The following is a 16187-nucleotide window of genomic DNA, read 5'->3' as shown; positions in this document are numbered from 1 at the left end:
CTATACTAACTATTACTGGGCACACCAGAAATCAATTGTGGCCTCACTTAAAATTATATGAACTTTAAATTATATGTTCCCTTCGTCTTCCTTTTGTACTGTATACTTTACAATTATACTTTTGTATTTATGCCTAACATTTTATTTTTCTCCATATTCACAGATAATAAAATTGCTCTTTCGCTCAAAGTTTATACTTAGCTCCTTATAGATACAATAGACATTGACAATTAAACTTTCATGGCAGAGAGGTTTAGCCTCATGAAAACAAGAACATAAAATCTTTATTGTGGCCAGCTGACAAGCGTGAAAAAGAGGGAGCCGAATCATCACTCTGAATTGAGCTTGAACAAGACAGGCTTCCAGAAATATTCAATAGGTGACAAGTTAGGCAGCATTGACGTTTTTCTTTGGTATGGGGTGTACACTTTCTATTCTCTTACAGAGAAATTCCACGGTCTACAGATTGCTCAATTTAAAAGCAAGCATTTAACCACATTCCTAGGGCAAAGATTCATTTGCATATGACTAATGACAATTGCAAAGCAAGAGTAAATCCTGAGTCATCTAAACAAGACAGAGTGAAAAACACAGACTGCATTTTACATCATCTTGTCAGCAGATTTACGATATAAGGGTCGCAACATTCAGCTGGTGGCCTTCCAGCCTATCATTGACTCATCTGAAAGTTTATAGGCAACATGAGTCATCAGGTGACCCACCCCAAAGCCTATGGAGTTCTTGAAGTAGCCAATTAATGGCCACTTAAGATTCTCATCCCACAAACAGTGGTGTTTGACCAGTCAGGGGAAAACCTCATGTAATGCACAAACTCCAGCAGCTTCAGTTACTCGAGTGGGTTTTGTGAAAGTGGAGGTAATCTCCTTGCGAGTTCCCAGAGACTAAAGGAGGTAGGCTCCACACAAGCCAAAGCTGATACTTCCCATTTGCCCTATATGGCTTTTTGAATTAGGATTTACATCTTAGTCTACATCTACACTTCATTGGGACTGCCTGTAATCTCAGTAGTAACATGCCTAGGCTGTTCTCTACAGTGATAATAAAGTGTGAAGCTGGATGAACACAGCAGGCCAACCAGCATCTTAGGAACACAAAAGCTGACGTTTCGGGCCTAGACTCTGATGATTATCATTATCACTGTAGAGAACAGCCTAGGCATGTTACTACTGAGATTCACACTTAATTATCTTGAATGCTCCAGCATCTGCAGTTCCCATTCCCTCTGTTCTCTACAGTACATTTCTTCTATGACAGGTTTGTAGGTCTGCTTGACTGCAATTAACACAACTCCAAGCAGTAAACCAATGCAGGGCAAACAACAGGGTTGCAGCCAGGATTACTACTAAGGTTTTGTGAGTGAGCAGCATGGCACCTCGAAAATCAATCTTGAGTTCAAAATCAGTCAAAAAGGTAATGGTGAAAAATCACCAAGGCAATGAGAAATATGGGATTCAAGTTGTAAAGAGATTAGGTGTCATCAAGCTGTGGAGAAATTAAAAGAGTAACTTTAAACATGAAATAAGGCAAGTGTGGTTAGCACTTATGAACAGGGTCCAAGCAAACCAGAAACGGAATTTAACTGCTTTAAAAAAAAGTTTATAACTAACCACTAGCAAGTTTTGGCTTTTAATGTAGATACAACGGGTTGCTGCATGTTTGCTCACAGTAAACCAACATTCCGAAGTAAAATCATAAAGTTAATGGAAACACGCAGCTGGCCAGGCATCATCCATGGTGAGAAGACAGGGTTAATGTTTTACGTCTTGTGACCTTCCGTCATCAATATTCAGCGATGGTTTGTTGAACCCACAATCAGACCTCTATCCCTGCCACGTCGCACTTAAGCCTGGAAGGTGCTGCTATCCTGCTGTACCACGTCCACTTAGCCTCAAGTGCTGGCTTAGGCAGCATGAGACTCAGCCTACAGCTTTTTTTTGCTCCTTCGGATCTCCTCTGACCAAGAGGAGACATTCGCCTGTGCCTAGCACGCACACCAACGGCAAAACTCCGCCATCTCCCGTCAGTGCAAGTAGGTGGAGCAACGGGCATATTACTGCTCGCGCGCCCTCGCTTAGCGTCATCGTGACGCCAACGCACCCAACCCCGGTACGTGTTGGCGTCAGAACGCCGAGCGCGGTCGCCGTTGGAAGGGACGCCGTTGTCGCGGCCCCGGCTCCCGTATCGCGTCGTTGTTTGTGGAGGGGTTCAGGGAACGAGAGAGAGTAGCGGACGGCTAGGCGAGTTTGCTTTAGCAGCAAAAGTTGTGCCTACGGTATCCGCCATTTCAGTTCATTTGGATTTGGATCTGTCCTCCTCAGTTAAGAGGAGAAAGGAGACATTAAGAAAAACTTGGATTCCCGAGCTGAGCTGCCGTAGACTTGTGCGTTTATTATTTTTAATGGAAATCGTTTAAATGGAGAGAGTTGAAAAATTACAATAAATAGGAGAAGCGGCGGCGGTGGGCGCGTGAGAGTGAAGCGCTGCCTTGTTAATCCCGGTTTTCCAGGGTAGAAGAGTGAGCCGTACCGGGCCGAGCCGCTGAGAACCTGGCAGCGACCATGTTGGGTAAGGGGAAATTCCGGATACAATGAAGGGATCGTCAGCCTGGATGTGGGGGGAGGAGGTTTAGAGGAGCACTTGGCAACCAGCCTCCTCCTTCCCAACTCTCCCAATGTCGCAATTGTTTTAAACCATTGATTTTGTCTGTTGCTCTGTAGCTTTCTCTTATTTTGAGGGGTGGTGGTGGGGAGCGGTGGAGAGGGGACTATGATCCTTTCTTCAACTGTACGGATTAAAATGTCTTAAAATAGTTCAAACAATCTTTAAAAATCTAGCAAAATGATGATGTAACTGAACTGGAATTCGCATTTATTTGATTCATAAAAAATGTCTCGTACGGATTCTGGATTTTTGCTTATCGTGAGGGAGCGTATTAGGCCTGCAGGAGATGACATTGGAATGCCCACTACTAAGTAAATTCAGATTTTTGCTTTTGTAGCCTTTAAGTCACATTCTTTAAAATGGTTGAAAAGCGAATCGTGTGAAAAATATGGAGGGTCATTTATACACTGATTTTATTTGATCCCTTATTCTGATAATTGGAGCAAAAACGTCATCGTTAGTCCCGTGAAATGATGCAAGGTTTTTTTGTGAATTATTATACACTAGATTGGATAATGCACCGAGAAGCCGATGGAATTTATATTTTGCGGTGAAATTGCCGCAGCAGTGCGTGTAATTTATAATCTGAGGTTCGTTTAGTTCGTCCGGTACTACAGTTGTTTTGGAAGTTCCATAATTTGAATCTATCGAATGGAGAAAATTTAAGCAATGAATTTACAGTGCAAATAAATTGGATGTGTGCAAATCCAAAGGACAAATTCGCAGCTACCCGAAGGACGGTGAAACCAGAAGCCCGGCTATTTCAAATAATTGACTATAACCATGCTAGATATGCTTTTGCAGTTTCAGTTGTCACAAGTTTGGAACATTCAAATAAAAACTTAAATGAGTTCTTCAGATTTTACTAACAAGTGATAATGTAATTAAGAATTACAACGGGTGATGTTTTTGAGTGGAATGCAAATTCCATTGAAGTGCTTTGTTATACTTGAATGTTTAAAGGTTAATTTGGATTTATGTTGCCTGACTGCTCTGGTTATGTTAGTTGAATAGAAAATTATATTTTCATATGTTGGAAAATTTCATCGGATGTACTTTTTTTATGTGTTGCTTCAATAAGTTGTTCGATGGTAACTGTGCAGCGCTGGTTGCAGATTATCTCATCTTCTTATCACATAAGATATACTTACCTAATTAAAGTTGAATGGATATTTGTATCTAATGACTAGCTTGTTGGTTGAGATTGCCTTTTTACTGAATTGTTTGCAGTTTTCAGCTAATTGTCTTGTTTGTTTTAAACAGAGATTAAATTTTGAGAAGCTACAGATAAAAATAAGGTTGAGGACAAAGTGCATTTTCGATGAGATGGAATTCAAGCTGACTGGTCCTGAACAGATGCACTTTGTGTGGGGTCACTATGGAATAAGAAGCACTTTCCAATGCTGTCTTGAAATGTAATGGGATGAGTGGAGAAATATGATGGCAAAAAACAAAGAACTGCGTCCCCCAACGTACAGTATTAGTGTTGTGGGACTATCTGGAACAGAGAAGGAGAAAGGTACAAGTGGTGTTGGCAAGTCTTGTTTGTGTAATCGATATGTGCACCCAAAAGCTGATGATTATTACCCAGAGCATACCTCAGTACTCAGCACGATTGACTTTGGAGGCCGTGTTGTCAACAATGACCATTTTCTGTTCTGGGGTGATGTAAATCACACAAGTGAAGAAGGAAGTGAATATAAAGTACAAGTAATTGAACAGACTGAATTTATTGATGACCAAACTTTTCTGCCTCATCGAAGCACAAATTTACAACTATATATAAAACGGGCAGCTGCATCAAAATTGCAGTCAGCAGAGAAGTTGATGTATATTTGTACTGATCAATTGGGTTTAGAGCAAGACTTTGAGCAAAAGCAGATGCCAGATGGAAAACTAACCATTGATGGCTTCATCCTCTGTATTGACGTAAGTAAAGGGTGCAATCGGAAATTTGATGATCAGCTTAAGTTTGTAAATAACCTTGTTGCTCAGTTGGCTAAAACAAAAAAACCTGTTGTTATAGCAGCAACAAAATGTGATGAATGTGTTGATCACTACCTGCGGGAGGTACAGGCTTTTGCAACAAACAAGAAAAATATGCCAGTAGTGGAAACTTCAGCCCGTTTTCACGTGAATGTGGATTTGTGTTTTGCTACCTTAATCCAGTTATTGGATAAGACGCGGGGAAAACCGAAGATTATTCCATATCTGGATGCTTATAAGCAGCAGAGACAACTTGTTGCTTCAGCAACAGACAAGTTTGAAAAATTAATTGTTCAGGCAGTGAAAGATTATCATTCAGAGTGGAAAGCTGTGAGCAATAAGTTGAAAAACCATCCTGATTATGAAGAGTACATAACTTTGGAGGGGTCAAAGAAGGCAAAAAATACATTTTCTAAGCACATCGAGCAACTTAAACAGGAACATATTAAAAAGCGACGCGAGGAATATATCACTTTATTACCCAAAGTCCTTAATGCGTTGCTTCCTGACCTTGAAGAAATTGAGCACTTGACCTGGTCGGAAGCTCAAAATGTTTTGGAACAAAGGTCTAACTTTCCACTCTGGTTTGTTGTACTAGAAAAAACACCATGGGATGAAACTGACCACATAGATAATATAAATGATAAAAGACTTCCTTTTGATCTGCTGAATACATCAGAAGGAGAAAAGGTGTACCACAATCATGTGCAACATTTAATTTCTGAGAGGAGAAGGGTTGAAATGAAGGAGAAGTTTAAAAAGCACCTTGAAAAGGTGCAATTAATTACACCTGGTAAGCCCTGGGAGGAGGTTTTATGCTTTGTCATGGACAATGAAGCTTGTAAATTTATAACTGATGCTGACCGCCGAGAGGTTTATAGTAGATATCAGCAAGAAATAGTTGAAAAAGCAAAAGAGGAATTCCAAGAAATGCTTTTTGAACACTCTGAACTTTTTTATGATCTAGATCTTAATGCAACACCCAAAATGAGTGAAATCAATACTGTTCTGAGTGAAGAACCAAGGTACAGAGCTTTACAAAAGCTTGCACCAGATCGTGAATCTCTTTTGTTAAAGCACATAGGATTTGTGTATCATCCAACTAAAGAAACGTGTCTAAGTAGCCAAAATTGCATGGACATTAAGGTAGAACAGTTGCTTTCTACCAATCTGATAGAATTTGATAACAACCGGCCAAACACATATCAGGACAGTGCCAATATTGATAAACTTAACGTTGTTCTCTTGGGTCGGGATGGGCTTGCACAAGAATTAGCCAATGAGATTCGAGCTCAATGTACCGATGATGAGTATACTTTAGATGGTAAAATTTATGAACTGGACCTTCAACCAATTGATTTAAACACTTTTGTGATGTCTGGCTTAACACTGACCAATCAACCTCATGGATATTTCTGTGTCTGTAACTCGACAGAGTCATTTAGTGGTATGGCAGATTGCATAGAACGAATAAGGAGTGAAACGACCCCAAACAGGAAGGGCAGGATTTTAACCAATCTTCCATTTACACTAATATTAGCAAACCAGAGAGACATTGGTTGCAAGAACTTGCCTATTTTAAGACTACAAGGGCAGCAACTTGCCAATAAGTTACAATGTCCTTTTGTAGACGTACCCTCTGGAACTTATACTCGCAAATTTCATGAATTCCAAATAAAACAAGCTCTTCGAGGGCTTCTTGATGCATTGAAACACAATTTAAATGTTGTTAGTCCCTTGCCCAATATTAAAGATCTGTCAGAAGCTGACTTGAGAATTGTCATGTGTGCCATGTGTGGAGATCCATTTAATGTTGACTTAATCCTTTCACCTTTTTTGGAATCACAGTTTTGTAGTGCTACTCAACCTGGTCACAACAACTCACTCCTCCTTGAGAAGATTATTGGTGAAAAACGCAAAAGAATTCAGATCACAATACTTTCATATCACTCGTCCATTTGTGTTAGGAAGGATGAGTTAGTCCATGGATATATCCTAGTTTATTCAGCAAAACGAAAGGCATCCATGGCAATGCTCCGTGCATTTTTGGCAGAAGTTCAAGATGTTATTCCAGTGCAGCTTGTGGCAGTTACTGACAGTCAAGCTGACTTTTTTGAAAGTGAAGCAATAAAGGAGTTGATGACTGAGGGTGAGCATATAGCAACTGAGATATCTGCAAAGTTTACTGCAATATATTCTTTATCGCAGTATCATCGGCAGACAGAAGTCTTCACACCGTTCTTCAGCGAAGTTCTGGAGAAGAAAAATAGCATTGAAAATTCGTATATATGTGATAGAGCTAGAGAATCCACAAATGTTAGCGAAGACCTTTCTTTATCTCCTCGGGCAAGTTCTCCAGCTTACAATTATTACCCAGATTCAGAAGATGACAATGAAGCACCTCCACCTTATAGCCCAATTGGGGATGAGGTACAGTTGCTTCCTTCGTCAAGTGATCGTTCCAAACATCGCCCAGATTTTGAAGGAACTGAATATCCAGCTCATAGCAGCCCAGTTGTTAATCATGATAACCATAAAGTGCCTCCACCTATTAAACCTAAACCTGCTATTTCGAGGCATGATGTGAGAAAACTTGATCCAAATCTTGTAAAAACCATTGAACAGGTCATTGGTAAAAATCCAAAGAGACATAATCGTGGACCTTTTGGCTATCTGGATGAATTAGATCCATCTGACAATTATTCTGTTCCAAAAGATGCTGTATTAAAACCCAAAGTGGACGACGAAATATATTCAACTCCCCAGGACTCAAAGAATACAAAGATTGTAAGAAAACCAAATTTGATTGGGGGAAATAATTCTCAAGGTGAGGAAGAAAATGGATTAATTGATAGATCATCAAAGCCACAGATAATACGGAAGCCTTCAAAATATAAATACAAATCCAAGACACTTTTTAGAAAGGCTAGACTGTACTATAGAAGGAGAGAACGCTTTGATGTCAGTGATGATGAAACTGTGCCTTCTTCCTCACGAAAACCAAAGAAGGGGAAAAATCATCGTGGAAGTGAGGAAGATCCTTTATTGTCCCCGGAAAATTGTGGGAAAGCAGGCATTGATAACCCTGCTATTGCATCTGATCCAGAAGTCGATGATGTAAGGAGGCATAGAAAAGACAAGAAGCCAGCAAAACCAAAGTCACAAAAACCAAACAAAAAGGCAAGTTTTATCATTTAAATTTGTATTTCTTGCATGTAGTTGTGTTTTTCAAATAATGGCCTGGCATGATTGAAAATTGTTCAGATGTCTGAATGTTTGTTCTGAATAAGCCATTGCATTGACCCATCATTATGCATGACTTAACTTGCTTTATAAAGGAAACCTGGAAGGAAGTAATAATCAAAAATTAACTAAATTGCAAAAGAAACCTGGTCTGTAGCTAAAATAAGATCAACATGCTGGAACTCTGGAACAAACACTGAGGACGCTTGAAGCTCAGCAGGTTTCGCAGTATCTGGGGAGGTTTGCAGCCTAGATGTTGCCACGCTTGCTGAGTTTCTCAAGTGTATAATGGAATTCTTAATCAGGAGACTACCTTCAATTTAAGGTACAGCTGGTCCCATTTGCTCTCCTCCCACCCTGCTTCCCACGTGAACGTAGACGTAAGCTCAGAAATTCGCGCGAGCTTTCAAAATATCTCCTTTTTGGTAGTGCTCTATTTGAGTAGCTCTCTTTCTAATTTGAATACCTATCAACATTTGAAGGCAGTATTTTAGAGAAATAATGAAGTTTCAATGATATGTTTTTTGAAATTAAACAAATACTTTGTATTACAAAAAGAAAGTTGATGCCATTTAGACTTGACCGCTATATTTCAGCTTTTAAAATGATCTCTGGATGTGTTGGAAGGGAAATAGCATTTTAATTTGTGGAAATTCAGTCATTATAGGGGATGGGAATGCCCTAAATTGTAAAGAAAGGTAACTTTTGCAGAATGTGCCAATTATGAAAGATACGTTGTTCTAGTTTAGTCGTCTAACTGACTATCAGTTTCTAATCCATGTGAGTACTCTGAAGGAAGGTAATTGAATTAACATTTTAACTTCCTATAATGACTCATCAACAAAATTGTCAATTCAATTTGTTTTATAATTATTACCCTCCAAAGGGACAGAAACCTAACTTGCCACCAAGGAGAAATTGGGACAGCAATTACTTTGGAGTGCCCCTTGAAGATGTGGTTACTCCTGATCACCCTGTACCATCTTTTATTGAAAGATGTGTGGAGTACATTGAATCTACAGGTAGGACCTGTGAAGTGCATTTGAATTTATGTCTAACATCATCGACAAAATATTGTAGATTAATTGCTTGGGTACATGGAGTATATTTTGACTATTAGCTTATTGATACTACTAAACAGAGAGTACAATCGCTCACATTTTGCAATGTAGCTCTTAAACCTTTTCCTTTTTGACCATATATCCAGTCTTCCTTTGAAAGTTACTATTGGATCTGTTATGATCTTGGCTGATGGTAATACTGGGCAAGACTTAGTGAAACATGGCTTGATAGATCATATATTGTATTTTGCAGTTTGGTCATTGTGATTAGTCACTGAATATATTCACAAGGGGCTGCCAATGTTCTTTAACACACCTTATTGCATAAAAGAAAGAAACACTATATGTGGCAGTGTAGATCATTACATAATCACCAAAAATGAAGATTCAACTTTTTTCCTCAGCACTATCCTTAACTTCAAAAATATCTTTGCATGTCTGAGGGCCTGGATCACGTTTTGGTTTTGGTGGCCAGGAGACTGCTATGAGCTCTCCCAACTTGGAAATTCTGTAAACAAACAAACAAACTGCATTCTTGTTGTGAAACTGATTTTCTGCTAGGATGAACTGAACTGAAACTTGACTCTCCTGACTTGAACTCAAGCTACCAGTGGCCCCTGCTGATTTGTTTTTCTGTTTGTCATGAAACAGAACACTTCAAACAGTTCAGCAATTAACTTCAGAGGTAGTTTGCTAATCATTTAACTGAAATCACAAGTTTCTTTGGAAGTTATGTATGTTTAGCTCAGTGTTCCAAAGGACTTTGACTTCTTTCTGAAAAAGAACATACCCTCTCAGAATTGGAATCAAAACCCATATTTAAAATTGAAATAACAAAAACCTTGATCAGTAACTGCTTCTGCTGCCCATCACACAATTCCAGATCATTATAACTAGGTGGGTTTAAAAGAAGACTCATCATCTGTCCTCTAGCCTGTGCCTGGTTATCTTCAATTTGTCTACTTACTCACCCACATACCAGTTTCTTCTTCCTTACACTCTTAATTTTGCATCTCTGTGTTTAATCTCCCCTCTACAGCTACTTGAAGAATGACAATCTCAGTTTCTGAAGCTTCTCCATATAATTGAAACTTGGTACCATTGCAGTAAATCTCTCTATGCTTCTTTCTAGCCTCAAATAACCCAGTGGTGGTGTTCTTTGCTTTCCGTTCCTTTGCCAACTTTGTCTGTACTCCCCTTGTTCTTTTAATCACATCAGCTTCAGTTTTATTAAGACATTTACTTCGTGGATGTCTGACAAGGTATTTAAATGCTACAGAAATAAAGCTTCCAGTGAGAAGGTGTTCTCATGCCATCTGGAAACAGTTTTTATTTGTCTGCTTTTTGATGCGCTCAAAATTGGTTATTTGTATTTTAGTTATGTTGTGATATAGTACAGGAGGAAGATACTGTGGAGCAAATTACCCCTTGTTGGAAAATTTAGTAAAATGAGTGTTATCCAAGACACTTCAGCATACAGTGACAAGCATGGATGGAAGGAAACTGTCTTGTGGTGTTAAGGTTGTGCTGTTGGAGCTCATTATGATATTGCTTATTGTTATGTTGTCAGTTTTGCGAAACTATGATTTTCCACTTAATAATTGTGCTACTGTAATTAGCTCAAGCGTTATGCCAGCACAGTTTTTTCTTACTGTTCAAAATCAAGTTAATTTGATACATGGTTCAACAAGTTTCCATTTGCTTGATTAGTTATTAAATGATTACAACTATTGTGATTGCTTTATGCTGAATGATTGCAGATTTATAAGTATTCTGTCTTCAATTGAATTTTTTCGAGGATTTGTACAAATTAGAGTTCTAACAACACAGAAGCAAGTTGTTTAACCCATTGTGTCTGTGTTGCTGTCCAAATGACTATGTAATTAATGCTGTTTCCTTGTCTTCTCTCCATAGCTATGCATCTCTCTTTTTTTTAGAAAATAATCCAATTTCCTCTTGAGTGCCTTTATAGAACCTGCCTCTGCACCATTCTAGATCTTCACTTGCTGTGGAAAGAGGTTTATCCTTCTGTCTTCTTTGTTTCTTTTGCCAGTGACTTTAAATCTGTCCTCTGTGGTTCTTGCTTCTTCTGCTGGGGAATAGTTTTTCCCCTATCTACTTTGTCTAGAACCCACGATATTCTGAATATGTTCATTAAATCTTTTGCCACCTTTCTCTTCTCTAAGGAGAACAGTGTCAACTTTCCCACATAACTGTAAGTTCCTTATTCCTTATTCCTGGAACTGATCTTGTGAATTTTTTTTTCGCACCATTTCACACCTCAGGAGAGATGTAGAGCTGTTGTGTCCAGCACGAGATGCGATTCTGCCGTTGAAGCCGAAGTAATGTTTTATTCAACTTAAGCATAACCTCCATTCTTCCAATGCATGGAAACACCACAACTGCAAGATTACTGTCCAAGCTGTCCATCATTCTAACTTGGGACCATAGGAGCATAAGAACATGGTTCTCATGGTTTGCAGTGCTTCCTGGTTTTGCAATATCTGCACATATTGACAGTTGGCCTAGTACACAAAATCCTCTTAATATATATCAGGAAAAGCAAGGGACCCAACACAGACCTGTGAGAATCCTAAGAGGAATTGCCATTCAGCATCTTGTGTCTGCGCTGCTATTCAATTAGATCATGTCAAATTATGTATCTCAGTGCTATTCTCAAGTGCTATTTCCATATCTAATGATATCATCAGTATGTCAAAATCCATCAGTTGCTCAATGACTGAGCTTCCACAGCCTTCTGTGGTGGAGAATTGCCAAGATTTGCCACCCTCTGAATGAAGAAATTTCTTTTCGTCTCCAGTAAAGCACAGGCAAATGGGAGGAGTTTAGTTTGCTCAACTTAGGAGCATAGACGAGTTGAACTGAAGGATCTGTTTCTCTGTTGTATGACTGAATCTATAAGCACTAAATTTTGAGGCTATGTCCCCTGTTTCTAGACTCCCGAACTGAAGTAAATATCCTTTCTGCATCCATCCTGACTGTTCCATTAAGGACTTTGTAAGTTTAACTGCGGTCAGCTTTCATTCTTCTTAATTCTTAAACATAGGCCCAATCTTGCTATTTCAAGAATTAGTCTGAGGAACCTTGCTGTACTCCCTTTTATGGCAAGTGAATCTTAGTTTGAGGAATGAGATAAAAACAATACTTAATGTTCCAGGTACAGTCTGACCAAGGTTAGATACAATAGAAGTAAGTTAGCTTTACTCATGTGTTTGAACACTCTTGCATGAAGGCCAATAAAACACTTTCCCTCCTAATCATTTGCTCTACCTGCAACACCTCGACATCAATACTCTGACACTGAAGAATTACACTACATTTCTTTTTCTCGCCAAAGTGGAGAAGTATACTTCTTCCAAGTTATTTTCTATCTACTGTCCTATTAACTTAGCCGGTCTAAATCCCCTTGAAACTCATCATTCTTCCTCACAACCAATAATCCTATCTAGTTTTGTTATATTTGGGCCCTACATTCACATCATGGGTGCCCAAGTACTGATTGCTAGCCCACTAGTCATAGGCTGCCAACCTAAGAGCAAACTTTTTATTTCTACTGTTTTCTGTGCATTAATCAAGCCTCGATACACTTTTTTGTTGGGGTAGCTATCCATCTCTTCCAGCCCTGCAACTTACGTTTTAACCAATACCATCTCCTATTTATTCCTTTCCGAACTTTGTCGAACACATTATATAGCAATCTGTGCCTCTTGTGCACCAGTCTTATTTACTGCATTACATTCATTCACATATTTGCACCCTAATTTGAACTTTTTTATTTTTGCCATTTCTCATCATGTGCTCTTCCCCAGTCTAATGCAGTCTTTCTCTCCCAATATCTTGTGCACCCTAGTGTTTTCTTCGAGGTTATTACTTTGTAGTTCCCACTTGGCTGAATTAGTTTAAATGCACCCTACCCCTCAAAAATTGCTAGTTACAGTTCAAGGAGCTCAGTCCCAGCCTAAATATTACCATCAGAGCCAATTCCAATGTCTCAGAAGTTTCAACCAATCTCTGAAGCACCAACTTTCCAGCAAGCTTTATTATATCCTTTTTTTTATTCCCAGCCTCGTGCACAATGGGGATAATCTGGAGATGACTACTTTTGAGGTCCAGTTCGTTAATTTCCTACTTAACCTTGGAAACACTGGTTGTAGCATGGTGTTTTTACTTTCTATGCATGTTGGTAGTAACAATATTGTTGGCAATTGCTGGCTACTTCCCCATCTCTGTTCACAGTGGCACTGTTGACTCTGGCAGTAGGGAACAGTGCAGCATTCTGGATTCATGTCTATGGTCACAGAAGTGTCTGTTTACATATCTTCTTTTCAGTGTTGCTCCTGTTAAAAACCTTGTGTCTTCCTGCGCAGCCAACCCCCGTTCAAGAATGAATACTAGTTGGAGATGCAGATGCATTCAAGCAGCTCAGGCACTGTCCACCTGTTTATTCCTGACCTCCTGCGCTTACTCACCCCTTCTTTCTATCTTAATTTGCTGGCTTTGCTAGCTAACATTTATTGACCATCCTTAATTACCCTTGAGAAGGTGGTGGTGAACTGCTTTCTCGAACTGCTAAAATCTGTTTGGTGTGGATACAACCACAGTGTTGTTGGGAAGGGAATTCCAGGGTGTTGACTTTAGCAATAAAGGAACAGTGATATATTTTCAAGCCTGGCTATCAGGTGACTTGGAGAGCAGTTTGCAGGTGATGGTGTTCCCATCTCAGTGGTGCCCATGTCCTTCTAGATGTTAGTATTCGTGGATTTGAAAAGAGTGGGCTAAGGAGCCTTGTTAAATTTCTGAAGAGCATCTTTGTGTTTGGTAGACACTACTGCTACTGTACAACCTAAATGTTTTCCAGTAGAAGACAGTAGTGAGGCTGGGGCCCCTGTGGGACAAGTGTAGCTACAACGGAAATGGAGCACAGCAAAAAGGGAATGAAGGGTTGAAAAGGGTGTAAGATTGGGAGAGAGTTCTGCAGAAGTGGAGAGAGGAGCTGCAAAGGGGTGAAGGTATAAAAGGTGCTGTAAATGGGACCAAGCAGTTTTAAACCTTTTAGCAAAGAAATACTCAATTAACAGCTATGTCGCTGTCATCCTGTCGTTCCCCTGTGCGCGCCCTCTCGTGCTTTCTTATCACTTTTTATCTACTGTGTTCTTAGCTATCCTGCTAATTTCGTGGAGCCTGTCTTTCTTTTATTCTCATTGACCTGTGAACTCGTTTATCCCAGAGGTCTCGCAGAACCTCCGTTTCTCATCATTTCTTTTAAACCACTGTTCTCCTTTATTCCACTGATCTCTTGTGCATGCGCGCTACTTCTATCCACGCTGTATTCTTGCCAGCTTGGCTGGACTGATGGTGATTCATTTAAGATCTGTATCCAGTCCAGCAAAGACTGAAAGGATGAGCTGTTCAAAACTGTAGCTGTATTTAATGTCATGAAAATAAATATTGTTTTTATTTTGATCAAGCTACCATTATAAATTACTGTATTTATGAAAACATGGTCTGCTGTTACAGAAGAGAAGGAAATTTTCTAAGGTGTAGTGCATTTATTCCTGTCGTTTCTGGTAATTTTTAACTGCGCACTGTAATTATGAATTCAAAGGTACACTTATGATGGAAATGTCTTGCTGTCTGAATGCATTTCAAATATATCAATGTGCAGTGTATCTGAACAACTAAGAAACACACTCTCTGCCTTTCCCCTTCACTGGACACACTTTTCTCCGTAACTTGACCTCTGTCCCTATTCCATTTGCTTAGCCCCCCTCAGGAGGGGCACCTTGTTTCTTTACCACCACCTCCCCATCCTCTGTATCTTTCTTGTTTCACTTCATCTGAAAATGTACTGGTGAGGCTTACCTGCACCAGTTGAACAGTGTTCACTCATCATGTTTAGCCTCATTGATGTAAATTGACTCCTAATGTCTCAATGTCCCAAATTTTAAAGAAAATCATCTCGTGTCTAAAGCCCTTTGGATCCCAGTGCCTCCCTATGTTGGTAGCCTCCTCCATCCATGCAAACTTTCTAAACCCCCTCTTCGTGTGATTTTAGCCCTCTGTATATACTTACCTTCTGCCCTTTTTTAACTGTTGATGGTCATGTCTTCAGCCACTTAAGATGCACAGTCAGGAAGGTCTTCCTCTAAAATACTCTTTTAAAAACAATTCACTTGAATATAATTCCTAATATAACCAACTATTTTTGATTACTGCCGTTGAAAGAAAGAAAGAATAAGTGAGGCATTTTGGTCATGAAGTTCAAAGTCGGTATACTGGAAAATTAATCGAAGAAGGTTTTTTAAAATGAAGCTTGGTTACATGTCCTGCTAATATTTCTTACGTACCCCCCTCTACCCTGACCGTTCATTTTAAAACAATCAGAGACTTTCTGTATGGTTATCTAAATTAACTGGTCTTGAGCTTAGCTGCCAGGTGTTCCATTTCCTTTGAGATATTATTAGCATTTCTGAAATTTTGAATATTTGCTTTTATCTTGTAGACACATCCCTGCCTATTCACATTTCCTCCAGGCCATGGAGCATCCATGTGCCATGTATTGTCTTTCACTCTTCATTAGCTTTCATAAGATCTGAGGAAAGTACCAATTCCATTTTTTTTTTCTTTTTCTTTGTGATAAGCTGATGTTTAAAGAAGGTGGCTAAATTTGGGGTTTCACTGGTCAGTGGAATTATGTCTGAATTGTCTATCTCTACAGTGTCTTTTAAGTTCATCTAAGGTCTGAGGAAACTTGCTGCACGTGGGATCAAGCTAGGGGATCAAACCTGCTTCAGTGCAGGAGGACCTGTCAAGAGCAGCACCAGGAACACCTAAACGTAAGGTGTTGACTTGAAGCAGCAAAACAGGACTATTTGCAAACCAAACAGCATACACTGCAGTGATAGACAGAGCTAAGCAATTCCATAACCCAGGGACCAGGTATGATCTCTGCAGCTCTGCCATATCAAGTTGTGAATGGTGATGGAAAGCAAACAACTCATTGGATAAGTGATAATGGGAACTGCAGATGCTGGAGAATCCAAGATAATAAAGTGTGAAGCTGGATGAACACAGCAGGCCAAGCAGCATCTCAGGAGTTGTGCTCCTGAGATGCTGCTTGGCCTGCTGTGTTCATCCAGCTTCACACTTTATTATCTTGAACTCACTGGATGAGGAGGTTTCAAAGGTTTCAAT

At 39.5% G+C, this 16187-nt stretch overlaps 1 protein-coding gene across 3 annotated transcripts in view; it reads left to right on the top strand.

The window, feature by feature from the left end:
• The first annotated feature begins 1822 nt into the window (after positions 1-1822).
• The window catches only part of arhgap5 (Rho GTPase activating protein 5), an 82327-nt gene continuing 67962 nt past the window's right edge, over positions 1823-16187 (top strand). The window contains exons 1-3 of one of the 3 annotated variants that reach the window (XM_048537223.1): positions 1823-2127; positions 3946-7848; positions 8798-8933. In XM_048537223.1, the coding sequence (XP_048393180.1) occupies positions 4120-7848; positions 8798-8933 (3865 nt within the window). In that variant the 5' untranslated portion in view covers positions 1823-2127; positions 3946-4119. The other 2 variants (XM_048537220.2, XM_048537221.1) reach the window with 2 other exon arrangements.

Source organism: Stegostoma tigrinum, chromosome 10 (genome assembly GCF_030684315.1).
Source record: "Stegostoma tigrinum isolate sSteTig4 chromosome 10, sSteTig4.hap1, whole genome shotgun sequence".
NCBI classification, from domain to species: Eukaryota; Metazoa; Chordata; class Chondrichthyes; order Orectolobiformes; family Stegostomatidae; genus Stegostoma; species Stegostoma tigrinum.
This window is presented reverse-complemented; position numbering and strand designations above follow the sequence as displayed.